At 37.1% G+C, this 15807-nt stretch overlaps 1 protein-coding gene and 1 pseudogene across 2 annotated transcripts in view; both read left to right on the forward strand.

The window, feature by feature from the left end:
• The first annotated feature begins 1251 nt into the window (after positions 1-1251).
• On the forward strand, positions 1252-6853 carry klhl6 (kelch-like family member 6). The gene is made up of 8 exons (XM_023415921.2): positions 1252-1380; positions 1577-1903; positions 1984-2149; positions 3228-3677; positions 3943-4180; positions 4758-4960; positions 5482-5695; positions 6311-6853. Exons 2-8 carry the CDS (start codon positions 1647-1649, stop codon positions 6607-6609), a joined length of 1827 nt encoding a protein of 608 aa, XP_023271689.1. The 5' UTR covers positions 1252-1380; positions 1577-1646; the 3' UTR covers positions 6610-6853.
• Positions 6854-7626: 773 nt separating this feature from the next.
• Positions 7627-15807, forward strand: part of LOC111662152 (uncharacterized) — a 12571-nt pseudogene continuing 4390 nt past the window's right edge. Inside the window, exons 1-10 of the transcript XR_015437835.1 lie at positions 7627-7919; positions 9370-9660; positions 11338-11598; positions 12093-12200; positions 12542-12604; positions 13330-13491; positions 13925-13948; positions 14040-14078; positions 14402-14656; positions 15591-15801. The product of XR_015437835.1 is annotated as an uncharacterized LOC111662152 (transcript). The remainder of the gene's footprint in view (positions 7920-9369; positions 9661-11337; positions 11599-12092; positions 12201-12541; positions 12605-13329; positions 13492-13924; positions 13949-14039; positions 14079-14401; positions 14657-15590; positions 15802-15807) is intronic.

Here is a 15807-nt window from a genome sequence, read left to right on the forward strand (position 1 = left end):
AAAAAAAAAAATTGTTGCATTTATGGTCAACGTACTCGATGTGATTTACTACACATCATAATCAACTACACACACATATCACACCCATAACAAACTGAGAAAGGTGGTGGTTCTTTCGACTTTACCTGAAATAATGTGACGTGAAACAATGTGGTGCTCAGTGCTGTCTCTGCTGCAGGCAGGTGACTATGGGCATCTTCAAAAAATCGACCCGCTTTTTAAGTTTTGGAACGAACTTCATTAACTAGTTTCTCTCTCATTGTAATTCAGCATAAAACATGTGTAACTTCTGTTTTACTTGATTTTACGACATAGGCCTACCGTAATCCGATCATACAGTAGAGAGTATTTAGTTAAAGGGTGTGCAGTTGAATTGTGTTGCTAGGACACAGCCTGGGTCCGAGTTTGACCCATTTCGCCAAAACACTGAAGTAAGTCTGGATTCGTTGATATCGTCTTGAAATGTATCGCAGATCAATCAGACAACAGTGCCACCTGGTGGAGCAGACAGGGACACACACGTCTGCTGCAGCTGTGTTTTTCACTTCTCGGCTTTCAGCCTATAGCTTTCGCTCTGACTGAGCAAAAGCTAGGGGATTTTTCTTTTTGTTCCTTATGGTGATAACCAACATTTCTGAGGTGTAGGACAATTAGACACATTCACACCTTCCCGGTACAGTCAGCTGAGCTCCAGTGGAGCTGATAAGATATGATAAGATATGATAAGATAAGATAAGATAAGATAAGATAAGATAAGATAAGATAAGATTACAGGTGCACAGAGACAGACTGAGAGGTAAGAAAACCAGATAATCTATTACTACTATATGAATGAAACAGTGAAGTAGTGCAACTCTGGAATGATGTGTAAATTATGATATAAGTATGGGCTTAAAGATGTAAGTATTCATAGCAAAAACAACAAATATTCACACATTAAACAGAATTAGTACAATATATGAAATATATGCAAAGCAAATAAATAAAGCAATGTAATATACATTGTTAGATAGTTACTATGGTAACTAGGCATAAGCACCTCAGTGTTGAAAATGAGGGAGGGGCAAAAGCTGCTCTTACACTTTCCCACCCACCTTCATCCTGCCAGCAGCCTTCTGGTCACAAGCTGCTTCTCATGATTACAGTGAGTTCTATCCCAGTGAGGTGCCAGAATGATGGAGTGATGTACGATAGTTAAACAAGAAGTGAGAGCTTGTTTATAGCAATTCATAGGAGCACAGGAACACATGGTATATAAAAATGTATTTTTAGATATAACACGTTTGGATGCTTATTGTTATTCGGTGCTTTTTGATGAGGTCGGGTGGTGGAAACCTGACACCTGTGGGGATCCTGGAAAAAAAAGAAGAGGAAAACTAGGTAACTTAGGGGAAATTTACTCAACACAAGAAGAGGAAGTGTCTAGAAACAAGCATTGCTACATACGTATGCTCCTCACAGAACAGGAATAGGAAGTATGAAGGGGACAGGAAAAAACAAATCCACGTCTCGGCGCGACACAAATGTTGCAAGCACAAACCACACGGGGTTATTTTCTGTCTTCATACCCATGCAGGTGCACCTACAGAAGTTGCATGCTGTTCCTCCGAGGAGAGCGAGTTTCTGAAGAACTTGTGGTGTAAAAGATGAGTGACTCACTGGAGAGGACTACAGACTGTCCCTTGCCGTTTCTTGGAGATGACTCCAGCCCCAATGAGGAGAGAGAGAGCCCGACAAGAACAAGTGAGATACGCTGGGAAGATGGAGGTCTACCTGTTGAGCTGCAGAGAGGGATGGAGACTCTGCGAGTGAACAGAGAACTGACCGATGTGATACTGAGTGTTGAAGGGCATGACTTTCCCTGCCATAGAGCCATACTTGCCGCTGCCAGTCAGTACTTCAGGTAAAAAATAAACAAGCATTGTTTCTTCTTTGTATGGTGATGGCATTGTCGGTTTTAATAAAGGAACATTTTCTGTGTAGGGCAATGTTTTGCAGTGGTCTGAAGGAGACTCATGAGGAGTGCGTGCAAATAAAGGGGTTGGACAGTGGGACAATGGCCTCTCTCCTGGAGTATACCTACACCAGCCGAGCCCTCCTCACACACTCAAATGTCCAGAGAATACTTGAGGCTGCCAGTCAATTTCAGGTAAAATGACAATATATATTTAAACATTTAAATATAACATACTTTGTTCGTTTACATATCACAAACATCCTCTGACATCCTCTTATGATGTTACCATGTATTATATATAAAGACACTAACTTCAAATACTTAATCCTAAACCATAAAAAGTCATTAAATCCTAAAACATCCTCAAAACATAAATCCAACAGTGAAGAAAACCTTTTTTTTTTAGCTTGATCCATTCAAAAGGGTTTTATTTATTTTAGGATTTGTAACATTTTCTCATTCTGTGTAGGTGTGATCATGTGATTTTTCACTAGAGGTAAAAACTATCTAAACTAAGATTACCAAAATTAGAGTCATGAAGAATGTAAAACATTTTTAAACATTTTCCCTCAGAACATCTATCTTTCTATTTTGATGGTACCTTTTCGCAGCATGGGGCTGCTGTGGTGAAGAACCATATTTAGCATCTTGCAAGTCTCATGATCGTCTCACTTCAGACAGTATAACCCCCATTCAGTGGAACAAACATCTCACTGCGTATGAGATGTGTGACACTAAGAGGGAAGTGAAAGTTGCCCAGTTGTTTACACTCAGGATCAGTTTTCCATACAGGCTTAAATTAACTACACAGCTGTGCAACACAACAAATGAGACAGGTGTTCCCATACCTCTATTTTTGTGACATGCGGTTTGAGTTTTAAAATGTCATTTGAAGATTAAAAAAAAAAAAAAAAAGTTCAAGCATTCTGATTGGTCCTCACTTCTTCATCAGGCTGCTGGGAGTCGGTTTTGGACTGAGGTTAGAATTAGAATCAGATTAAGGTTTAGGATACAGTTTGAGGAAACACATGTAAAGGTGGCTGTTGTTAAGGCAAGGCTTTTAATTCTTTTTTATATTTTTGGGTTTCCAAGACAATTTTCTTGTCAAATCCTCATACAGCTCATAAATCTTAGAAATCTGAAATAGTTGTATCATTCACCACAAGGTTCTGACCCCAATATTGAGAAACCCTGTATGTCTACATCAGAGAGCTTACTAAATTTTCAGCTGAAAAGTAAGTGATTCCTATGCTCACCTTGTTTCTCTTAGTTCCTGCGTGTCGCGGATGCATGTGCTAGCTTTCTGAGCAAGTCCCTGCACCTGGAGAACTGTATCGGGGTCCTGAATCTGGCTGAAAGCCACGCCCTGTCAGACCTGACAAACAGGGTTCAGGACTACATCACCTCTCAATTCTCCCAGGTGGTCCAGCAGCAGGACTTCCTGGAGCTGCCAGCAGAGTCGCTGGAGACCATCCTGCAAAGAGACGACCTTGATGTGAAGTTTGAGGAGTGTGTTTTTCAGGCACTCATGCGCTGGGTGAGAGCCCGGCAGGAACAACGCTATTCTTTACTGGCCAGGTTGCTCTCACATGTGCGACTGCCACTGCTGGAGCCAGCATACTTCGTAGAAAAAGTGGAGTCGGATGAACTGATACGCAACTGCAGTGAAGCTTTTCCTTTGTTGCAAGAGACCCGCGCTTATCACCTCTCTGGCAGGGAGGTTAGTATATAGGCGAAGCCAAAAATATGTTTCTATTTAAAATTTTTTATTCAATATATCTGAAACCCTGAGGCCGAAACACTGGGGTATTAATGGTCTAAAGGTGTATCACTTTGCCAGAGGCAAAAGCTACCTGCTATCCTTAAATATGTTCCATATTTACTGCATAAGAGCAATTACCTTTTTCATGCCAACTCATTCTCTGATAAAATGACCTGCTGCATTTAAATGTTTTATGTTTAATGTGCTTTGTACATGTTTGTAGGTGGTCTCTGAACGAACCAAGCCCCGTTTGCGGCACTTTCTCTCAGAGGTATTCTTGATCATCGGAGGCTGCACTAAAGAAGAACGCTTCATTTCCACAGTTACCTGCTTGGACCCCCTTAGACGCAGCAGATTAGAGGTTGCCAGGCTGCCAATGACAGAGATGGAGGATGAGTCCCAAAACAGAAAATGGGTTGAGTTTGCTTGCATAACCTTCCGCAATGAATTGTACATATCTGGTGAGAAAAGTAACATATTCACATTCTATTTTCATAGAAAGCCTTAGTTCCTGTAAAATGTGTCAACCTGTACTGATGAAAGTGAAATTATTCACAGTCGGCAGATAATGCATCTGAAAAGTTAAAGTTTCCATATATCCTCTCGTCTTGTATTTTTCTTGCATTTCCATCATGTAAACAAGTTGCTGTAAATGTTTCTAGGCCTCTCTTATTCAAATGTAATGTTGTTTTAACAATTAAATGAAATGCTAATCTAATGTAATGAACAGCTGAGCAAAATAACAGGAAGACACGTTCTCATCTGCAGTAACAGTTGTTGTGGTTTTAGGTGTTTCCCAACTCAGGAAATGACACTGTGTTGTGGTTACTTGTTGCTAACTGTTCAGCAACATGTATACTATGAGAGTTCAGACTCAGTCATTGGATTTTACATCTTTAATCAGACTAATAACTCTGTGTCCCAATGTCGAGCAATGATACAGTCATTACTAAAGATTCAGTGACACATTGATGTAGGGATAGAGGCTATAGTGTGTACTGTAAGTGACAGTTTTCTGTAATGCTTCTGTTGTTGCAGGAGGTAAGGAGACACAACATGATGTTTGGAAATACAATGGCGCCCTGGACAAGTGGATCCAAATCGAGCCCCTGACAACAGGCCGCTGGAGACACAAGATGGCGGTCCACGAGGGGAAGGTGTACGCACTGGGTGGATTCGATGGAGTTCAGAGACTTGCTAGCGTAGAGGCCTATGATCCCTTTCACAATCGCTGGACACAGGTGAAAAAAAGTTGACATTATAATGCTGCTTTAGTGTAACTTTACTTTTCTTTGTTAGCAATGACTACAAGTATGTGAAAACTGTTGCTTGAAAGAACTACCCCATTTCTGAAGTTTCTCTGAGTTCTACTGTTTTAGCACCTTTCGATGTGTTATTTTAGTTTTATGGCAACTATACTGATATGATTCGCACAACCAGCCGCAGAAGACAGTTATTTTCAGCTAAAAGCGCTAAGCCACCTGTACCAGAGATAACCCATTGGTTCACTATCACTACGACAGCAGGCAGCTGTAGATATTATATGTGCATCTACCTCTCACCCAAAATTCCAGTCTTTCTCAAAACTCCATACCCTCATTCATTTTTGTTTTACTATTATTGTGTACATACGGTGTTAAATACTGTACATCTGATGCTCCACAAATAATACTGCTTTTAAACAATACACATTCTCTGTCTGATAGGCTATACTTCCTCACATATTCTTATTCAGAAGCCCGTTTGGCTCTACTTATTGCAGGTGACACCTCTTGGAGTAGGTGTGAGCTCCTTCGCTGCTGCAAGCTTTGACAGATGGATCTATGTGATTGGTGGTGGGCCGAATGGAAAGCTGGCAACTGATAAGGTTCAGTGCTGGGAACCTGGGACAGACTGCTGGGAACTACGGGCGCCCATTCCCATTGAGACCAAATGCACAAATGCTGTTACATTCAAGAACTGCATCTATGTAGTTGGTAAGTTGTGCTGGAATGTTACTAAGTACAGATTTGAGGTATTTATATTTTAGTTGAAATTTTCCAGCGCATACTGCTTTACACTTCTATGCCACATCATAAATTTGAAAACTTGTGGACAGAATTCAAACTATGTAGCTGTATATGAAATAGTTCAAATTAGCTTGACCAACTTACACATTAGTTCTTCTCTAATAATAATCCAATAGTCACAATCACAGGGTGGGATTTTTCTGCATTGCGGGTGCTCTTGCTTTTTTAAAGATTTTAAATACATTTTGCCAAAAAAACTTTCATACGTTTACTTAAGTGACATTTGCATTGACATATTGCAGTATTACTACTTTTACTTCCTCCACCACTTGTAATAATAATAATAATAATAATAATAATAATAATAATAATAATAATAATAATTCTTTTATTTATATAGCACCTTTAAAAACAAGGGTTTACAAAGTGCTTTGACATAAAAGCATAAACATACAAGAGAAAGAACTCAAATGTCTGTGTTTGATTTCAATGATCCTCTACAAAAGAAAAGAGATTCTTGCATTAAAAGTGGATCTGCTCATATATGTATATATTTTCTAACCTTATTCTGTCTGCTCCCAGGTGGTGCCATGCATGCCATGTACTGCTACTCCCCTCTGTCTGACTCGTGGTCCCTTGTGACTCGTCTTGGGGAAAGGGCAAGCTGCGCCATCGCTGCCTGTAACAACAAACTCTTCATCACCGGAGGTCGGGATAACAAAAACCAAGTTATCTCCACAGTGATGTGCTGGGACGTTGCCCGAGGGGTGCTGACAGAGGAGTGTGTTTTGCCTATGGGAGTGTCACACCACGGCAGTGTGACACTCATGAAGTCCTACACACACATACACAGAATAGCACCTGCTTCAGAGTGCCAATGACACAGACCTTGGTCACAGGACTTTATTGTTGACGAGAGTGGGAGTGAGAGGATGCCTAAAAAGTAAAATAAAATGTGTTTAAAAAGGAGCAAAATGTTTTAATATGCATTACAATGCTAATTTAATGTGCCACTTTCCCTTATTGGAAATCATTATGTTTTGACTAAAGTAAGGATTGCAAACCTTTTTACAATACTTTATTTTTATACAATGTTTCTGTCCTTTATTAAAAAAAAAAAAGAGATGTTGTTGGTTCTTTCCATTCTGTTTTAGAGAAATAAACTAGTACAATAAATTAGTACCATATCACAACCAAGCAATTAAGGTGCAATAATACAAATTAATTAATAAATAAATAAAAAATAAAGTTTCAAAAGAAATTAAATGAAATTAGTCCAAAAATGCTGCACAAATAAATACAGAAACATCAGGTAAATCATGCAGTCTTTCAGTGTTTTCTTATAAAGCCAGGGAGGCATTGCCTTTCTTCTAACTCACCACCAAACAAAACCATAATATCAGACCCGTTTCAATGTCACAATCATTCATCCAGTGTAATATATTACAGAAGCAATTGTTTAAACCTGATTTGATATGGATAAAAAAAAAAATTTAAATGCATGACAAACCCCTTATTCAAACAAATCACCGAAAATAAGCTACTGGTTTTACAGATAGACATAATCAAAGGTTAGCCTACACGTCGACGGGCGACACACATATGGACACACCCCTCAATACCGTAAAAAAGCTGCTCAATTTCTCCGGCCAGGTCAACAGTCACAGGAAATAATAGAGCTTCCGGTAATTTCAAACTAAATTTTTTATTTTTTTATTTTTTTTAAAACAAAGCGTTTTTGGAAAACGTGTTGACGTTTTTCCAAAAACGGACATGATTTGTTTATTTACAAGCTTCCAAGGTCATTGCTACTACTGTTATGTTGAGGAGTAGAAACAATGGTCATACGTTTAGAGTTTATTGTGAAGGGCCATAACTCACAAAGACCGGATATTCAGGTGTTTGTCCACACCTGCATGACGGAAATTACTTTGCCTAAGGAAAGTTGTCCTACTGCGCAATTTCTGTTAAGACTCTTTTTTATTTTAGCATGTCAAAACTTTTGACTGACACTAACATAATGACCTTTCCGACTGTGTATTCCGGGGACGATGGGTGGTAAACGTTTTTACGTTTTTATCAACAACAAAAGTGAAAGTAAAGCCAGAAGGAAAGTACTGTGATTGTCCTGCTTTTCCTGAAATGGCCCGTCGTTACTTCTTGGCCTGTTGTATCTTAACCTCCTACTTAGGTGAGTTGAGTGTAATTGTGGTGGGTTTTTTTTTTTTTTGTATCTTGGCACTTTTGTGTGTACATACAAATAACAGTGCAGAGGGCTAGCAGCCTCTCAGGTTAATGATTTATCTAAAGTTGAACAGTTCATATTTCCTCACAGCAGGTAAAAACGATGCGTCTGTGTTACACAGTCGTAAGGGTTGAGCAAATGTTTTAGAACACCTTTGGTATTGGTCTTTTAAAACTAATACGGTAATGTATGTTAACCCACTGTTAAGTATTATTTAAGCCTAACTTATTGTAAAAATACAGCGTTACTTCTGATACTAAGGGAATACCAAGAAATACACTTGAATTTCATGTCATATGTATGGAAATTTGACTTTAGGCCTGTAGTAACACATAAACAATCAAATAATACAATAAGAATCCCACTTAATCTTTGGTAGCTTACATCATTTTGTTGACACTATGTCAGAGAGCTGTTCCGTGATACTTTTTGAGGCTGTAGTTTGTGTATTGTTATGTTAGACTGGATAGTATTGTGAGTTTGACAACGTAATTTTGACTTAATATCTGCTTTTTCTGGAGCTTTCAACTGCACCACATGGTCTTCATCAGTGTGGAGTTTGCTCAGTTGACAAGGAGATGGCTCAGTTGTCATCATGTTACTCATTTATGTGATAGTTATGTAATGAGGTGGTCTTGAATGGGACAGCAACTAAAAATTATCTTTATTACAGATTAATCTGCTGATTATTTTCCTGATTTATCAATGAATCAATTAAATGTCAGAAAATGGTGAAAAAAGAAAGAAAAACGAGCAACATCATGGAGTCTGAGATGATGCCATCCAATATCTTATTTTATCCAACCAACCCTGAAATATAACATTTACAGAAATGTAAGACCAAGAAGAAATTCTCCCATTTTAGAGCCTTGAACTAATGAATGTTTTGCTTTTTTTTCTTGAAAAATTACTTCAATGATTATTTGACTGTCAAAACAGTTGCAGATAAATTTTCTGTCACGTGAATAATTTATTAATCTACTAGTGGTTGCTGCAGTCTGTTCAAGTATGCCCACCTGTTATCATGTGAACAAAGTTTCATACATGGGTCACGTGATAACAGCTGAACCATCTCCATGACAACTGAACAAACTCTATCAGCTGTTGAACACTGAAATGCAGTTGAAAGCTCCAGAAAAGCTTGTAAGTGGACCATGAGTTGAGATTATTATTTTAAACTATATATTTCAAGGACAAGACTGAATCTTCACACTTACATTTAAAGTTTGTAATATTAAATTAAAAATATTAGGAACACCATAATGCAGTAAAGGATCATATTAAATTGTGCATGTGAGTCTTGGTTGGTTGGTTTTTGCTTGTACTGTTGTCATATCCCGCAATGTTTCACACATTATCCTACATGTCTCCACACTTCTGCATTTTCTTTGTCTAGTTTCTGGACAGACGCTAACATATCACCTCCAAGGGGAGACCATCCACCTGAAGCCACACATTACTGGACATCCTGATAATATTCTGTGGAAACATAATGGCAACAAAGTGGTAGAGTTTGATGGCAAGGAGGAAGAGGTGTACAGCCAATTTCAAAACAGGGTCACTCTTGACTGGGTATCTGCAGAACTAAATTTGACAGACGTCAGATATGACGATAGCGGAGAGTATGAACTGGAAATATTCATAAATAAAGCGTTAAAAAAAATCCACTATAAATTGGAGGTCATAGGTAAGTTACTGACTTTTACAGTAAAGTGGCTATATACTGTTGATAAGTCTTCTAAACATTGGTTCTTACATTCTACAGCTGGAAGTTGATGTGTTGCTATAGCAGTTTAGTAAAACCTTCAATTAAAGTCATTGCTATCAATACAGTGGGCCTCATGCAAGAACTGCCCATACGAACAGATTTGTTCTTAAGATGCATGTACAACCACTCTAAGAGAATATGTGGCTTTTACCACTTTTCTTGTATTTGGTCTCTCTGCAGTATCATCATCTGTTGCACCCAACAGTGTAATGTCACCTACTGTAGGCTATAGTTTTCTGTGGCATTTCTCTGGCAACACATGGCATTTACCAGGCTGAAACTAGCGAGTTATGACAAATTTATGCAGTGAAGGAAGTTTGTCCAATCCAGCTTGGAACATTTGTATGAGCCAACCTCAAAGAAAAAAGTAATGTTAATATCAGTCTGTAAGACATGAAAAGGGTTCAGTAGGGACAGATATTTTTACAGTAAAGGCAATGTACATTTTGGCAGAGTTTTGTGTTTCAAGCTGCAAATTTCATCATGGGTTTATTGTGGATTTTTGGAGCTTTTTCAAATTAAGCTTAGAGCTTCTGAATTGCATTTTCAAGTGAAATTGGCAATTAAGAATATTATTACTGTGCAGCACAGTAATGATTGCAACATTCACGGAGGTGTATTTTGTAGGTTCAAGGCTTTCTGTGTTCAAATCCACTAATACATTCCTTCCATGTAACCTCCATTCGGTAAGATTTGCAGCTTGTCCTAGGGGTCAGTGTGGAAGCCCCACAGACCATTCACACATTGGCCTAAACTCCCTAAGTATACAGTATTTAAACTAATTAAAACTTGCTCTTGACCAACAATGAAATGCTACATGCATACTGATGCATGTTAATAAATTAACAATCTAATAATGTTATATATTACATCATTCACAGAGTCACTTTTATTTTTGCACATTTTGCTGTCAATACTTTTTTTTTTACTTTGGAAGGATTTTGAATTCAAGCTTTTTAATTTTAATGGAGTATTTCTACATTGATGTATAAAAAAAGCAGTGTACTTCTTCCACCGCTGCCCACACCCAAAGTAAATCAAGATATCATATATGAAAGCCAGTATTATCTCTTAATATGTAACCTATTAAAAGGGAATTTCATTGTTAGTTTGCTTGCTTTGCTGATTAGGATGGCTCTAATATGACATTATATTTAGTTCCAAGAAGGAATTGCACATTGTCTTATATTGCAGTATAAGGTCAGGGTTTTGACATTGATCTCATGTAGCAGTCAGTGTCTGTTTCCTTTCACCACGGCAGCATTATTTCACTAAAAGTGTTTTAGTCTTAAACATCCTGTAAGAATAATTTGTCATGACCATGAATTTTCATAACCTTAAACAAAGTTGTTATAGTTACCTAAACTTATCAATATTTACATATTATTATAATATTATTAATTATAAGATGGGGGCAGAATTAGTGATTTTCAATAATCACTGCTGGTTAAGTTATTTTATTAATTTTATTCTGTTATAATTTGTTTTGTTGATGTAAGAATGCAATGTTGTCATTGTATAAATCCATGTAACATAAGGGAATCACTCTTTTAGGTTTGCATTCATGTATTTATTTTCATTCATATATTCATGTAGGCAAGGTTCCCAAACCCACTGTATCCTGTGACATGAATAATGGCAGCCCCAATACAGACGGAACCCAGGCAACGCTGACGTGCTCTGCAGATCCTCAGTCCTTAATGAGCTATGAGTGGGACTCGCAAGGAATCAAGCTGCCTGGCCCAAAGTTAACAATATCTCTGGGGGATGAACATGATGATAAAATGTACACTTGTACAGTGAGAAACCGTCTGACTATTGAAACCACTACATTCACCGCAAAGGATTGCTACTCTGGTGAGCTGTTACTTAAATATCAACTCTACTGTGTACTTAAAATATAAGTTGTGGAATTTGTCAATGCTCAGAAACTAATTTACATGGATATTATTAAAATTTACCCACCAAACATCCTCAGTTTCATTAAGAAATAATAACTGCAATGCAGCACTGACGATAGCACTGAATGTGAAGCAGAGACTTTGAAACTCAGCTGAGCCTTCATTCCAGTGCTGATAAAAAAAAAGAAAAAGAAAAGAAACATAAATCATGTGTCTATAATGAATAATGATGATAATGGAATTAATATATTAGATCACTTCAAAAAACAAAAACTTTCACAGCTATTCACAAAATGTTGTCCTTTGGTTGTATAGTATCGAGACTGATTGCAGACTTCATGTTCAAAAATGTAGACTGAAATGTTCAGAGTTATAGCACTATATGAATATTGTTTTAGTAATGAATGTAATGTAATAAGAAGTTGCAGTAACCTTTGTCCTTCTGTGCAGAGGAGAGTTCATCCATAGCACTCCCTGTTGGCTTATCCTGCGCCTTCCTTGTGCTTCTCCTTGTGCTTCTCATTTGTGGCGTAATATTCTGCAAACAAAGTAGTAAAGGTACAGTTAAACAAATTACTCCTTAGCCAGATACCCTGAATTATTTATTTTTCAGCAACTGAGGAGCATTAGCAGATACACTGAGCATATGTATACTGTATGTATTCTAACTCATCTATTCCCAAAGCTGTGTGTAAGTTGACTAAATGTAATAATGAGTTTTATATGGGGCATTGTTCTTTGTTAATTAGAGATCAAAAGTTCCTCCAGATCTACCAACAGCATGTAATGAAAGCTATTTATGTGCAATAGTACTGAACACAGGCCACTGCTATTACTGATTCTGATCTTCACGATGTATACAACAAGAACTTACTGTTTGCGTTTCCTCTTCTGTCCAGCATGTTTTGCAGAGAGAAACAAAGATTCTACGGTAAAAAGGTTCACACCTGGTACAAGAGAAGGTATGATATTTTATATTTTCAGTGGTCACAGTCTAATTAATCTGACAATAATTCTTACAATGAATTGTTAGGTTTACAAAATGTCAGACAATCAGAAGTTTCTTTTTATAAATGTCTTCAACAAAACGATTAATCAGTAATCAAATTGTGGTGAATTAAATTTTCATCATAAGACTAATCCTATAAATCGATCAATCATTTCAGATCAAGCAGTTAACACAAATGTTACTCTGCTTTTCATAATAAAGAAAGTTGTGGGAAAGAAAAGAAAATGTATTTTGTTTAGACAGTGACCAGGCATTTCTACCAAAAGGAACACAAGCTATAGATTCTGCTTGTTAACTTCATTACTCATGGTAAAGATAAAGGACTGTTGACTGCCCATTATCTAAAGGGTGTGTTGCAGATAAGAAATAGAAAGCACTAAGTGATCACATACCTCCAAAGCTGCACAATCCTTTAAAAGGAGCGAATAAATAATAATAGACCAAGTTGTAAAAATTGTAATAATTTGCATCGGGTCCAGATGAACAAAATAATTAAAACACACACAGTGATAGTATATCATTAGACAGATATGATGAGGCACATATTTTCAGTCAAATAAGTGCAGAAGTTCATCATTTGTATTTTCTCATTGATGATGGTCATATTGTCTAATATCTCTTTTATCTTTCTCTCTTATAAGTGAGCTGCATTACATCTTGTATTTTAATCTGTTTCAGAGTCAGATATGGGGTCAGCTCGGAATGACATACGTATACCTCTAATTAGAGAATCCACACGCCGCTCTTCGCAGCGACTTCCCCATCAGAACCAAAGTGATGGGAACATTAAGCCTGATGCCCATGTTTCCAATCACAAAGAAGACTTGGAAGAAGGAGAAGGTAATGCTGACTAATACACTGTTTTGGGGTATTTCATTTAAAATGTAAGCAGGTTTATCACAACTTTTTTACTGTTGCTAAGAAATGTGGTGAAACAACATTATGCATTGTGTTATTTTCTCTCTGTTTCTCAACTGTCCACTGTTGGGAGTTTAAAAACAACATTTGTGCTGAAATAATTTCATAAAACATCCACAAATATTTAGATTTTTTTTCTTTTACCTCCTCATTTTGGACTTAAACTACATACATATCCATGTGCATTGTGCTTATATATCACGAGGGGATAAATAAAGTATCTATCTATCTATATTTTTATTTTTCTGGGTATTTTGTAAACAGTAGAAAATAGACGGATGAAACTGAGATAAATTCAGTGTGCGTCATAAATTATAACTGATTGATTGATTTTTCTTTTTTTTTTATTTTACAGAACATGACATGGATATCCTAAAAGGTACACAAACTAAACATTTGTCATCATTGATAAATATTACAAAAGGTGCTTCAAATGAATTGAGCTGGTTTTGACTGTTCACTCTTTCCAGGGCACGTCCAGCATTATAAAATGATGTTTGAGCAAAAAGGTGGTGACGGTTTGTTTTGTTTGACCAAGAATTAAGTGACTCAAAGTAATAATTAAAGATAGTGTTGATTAATTTTCTGTCAATCAGTTAAATGATTAATCATGTTATTCACATAAAAATGGTGAAATTCAAAATCCAAGTTGACATCTTAAGATTGTTTCTTTTGTTTGACTTAGAGTTAACTGACTCAAAATGTTTATTAATAATTAATAATAATAATAAAATTAGTGTTGATTAATTTTTCCATCAATCAGTCATTAGCCTAATCATGTTATTGTTTCAGCACTACTTGATATTAGCATATCATTTTTTCTGGGTTTGAGGTTTAGAGAAGAACACAGACAAGGTTAAGAGAGCTCTGGTTCCTGTTCCAACTACTCGGGATCAGGACAATCCTCCAGGCAACCACAAAGGAGATGCAGAAGCAGATCAGTTCAGAGGACCATCAGAGAACAAGATCCCAGAGTGTGATTCTTCAGACACCGGAGAGGCAAATGAACCAGAACCAGTTGGTGTGTTGGACGACAGTGAGGACACACAGCCTGATGTGGAATCATCACCTGCTCCTGAACATCCAGGTTTGGAAACTTCACTAGACACTTTCCTGTTCATTTACTTTCCTTTGCAGACTATTCTGTTTTACAGCAATAATACTGGATTCATGGGATTTTATCATCAATGTCACGAAGCACCTTGATTTGTCACATATGTAATTCACTGAATTGGTCAAAAACAAATATTCCAATGTTATTTTATCTATAAATGGTTTTTCAATTGAGTTGTCAGAAAGGTTGCTATATTGTGACATAACCTCATCTATAAGAAGCCATTAACTAGCTTTTGAGATTTGGAAAATACTTTTAAGATTTTGCTGATTGCTTTCAAAGCCCTACGTATCTGAAATACCTATCACTATTATTATTACTATTCATTTATGTATTAGTCCTGAAAACACGCCTTATTACCAAGGGTAACCACGCTTTTCCCACTCAAGATTCATGGCTGGGGAACTGCCCTCCTCTCAGTCTTATGTTTGCCAAATCATTGTCAGCTTTCAAATTTTCGCTCAGGCATTTTTTAATAATGTTTAAGTTAGGCTATATTGATATCCATGACTTTACTTTCAAGGGAATTTTGTATACAGTAAGGAATAGAGAATGAAATTAATATAATTTCTGTTTGTGTTACGAATTATAACTGATTGAACCTGTTATGGACTTCAGCAGGAAGCATTCTTTCCTTAATTCTTTCTCTTTTTTTTTTATTTAACTGAACATGACATGGATTTACGACATTAGATTGCACAACAAGTTTACACTAACAAAAAATATGTTTATCACCACTGATACATAACCTACTACAAAGGGTTCTATAAATGAATTTTGCTGGGGGTGACTATTCACTCTTTGCAGGGCATTTCCAATATCTTAAAGGGAAATTCCACCTAGACTATCTGACTCCCAACTCCTCTGACTGCTTCTTTTTCTTTCACTTCTTTTTTCTGGGTTTCAGGTTTAGAGGAGAACACGGACAAGGATAAGAAAGCTGTTCCTCCTCCCACTCCGCCTAAAAAACCATCTTTCCGTCGAAATCCGGACAATGTTCCTGGCAACCACAAAGGAGATGCAGAAGCAGATCAGTTCAGAGGACCATCAGAGAACAAGATCCCAGAGTGTGATTCTTCAGACACCGGAGAGGCAAATGAACCAGAACCAGTTGGTGTGTTGGA

The sequence above is a fragment of the Seriola lalandi genome, unplaced genomic scaffold, assembly GCF_002814215.2.
Source record: "Seriola lalandi dorsalis isolate HSWRI2012SDOR001 ecotype SW California unplaced genomic scaffold, Sedor1 jcf7180002054559, whole genome shotgun sequence".
NCBI lineage: Eukaryota > Metazoa > Chordata > Actinopteri > Carangiformes > Carangidae > Seriola > Seriola lalandi.

Coding starts and splice junctions, on each gene's coding strand:
- klhl6 (XM_023415921.2), top strand. CDS start 1,647: ATGAGTGACTCACTGGAGAGGACTACAGACTGTCCCTTGCCGTTTCTT. Junction 1,904..1,983: donor GCTGCCAGTCAGTACTTCAG/GTAAAAAATAAA, acceptor TTTTCTGTGTAG/GGCAATGTTTTGCAGTGGTC. Junction 2,150..3,227: donor AGGCTGCCAGTCAATTTCAG/GTAAAATGACAA, acceptor TGTTTCTCTTAG/TTCCTGCGTGTCGCGGATGC.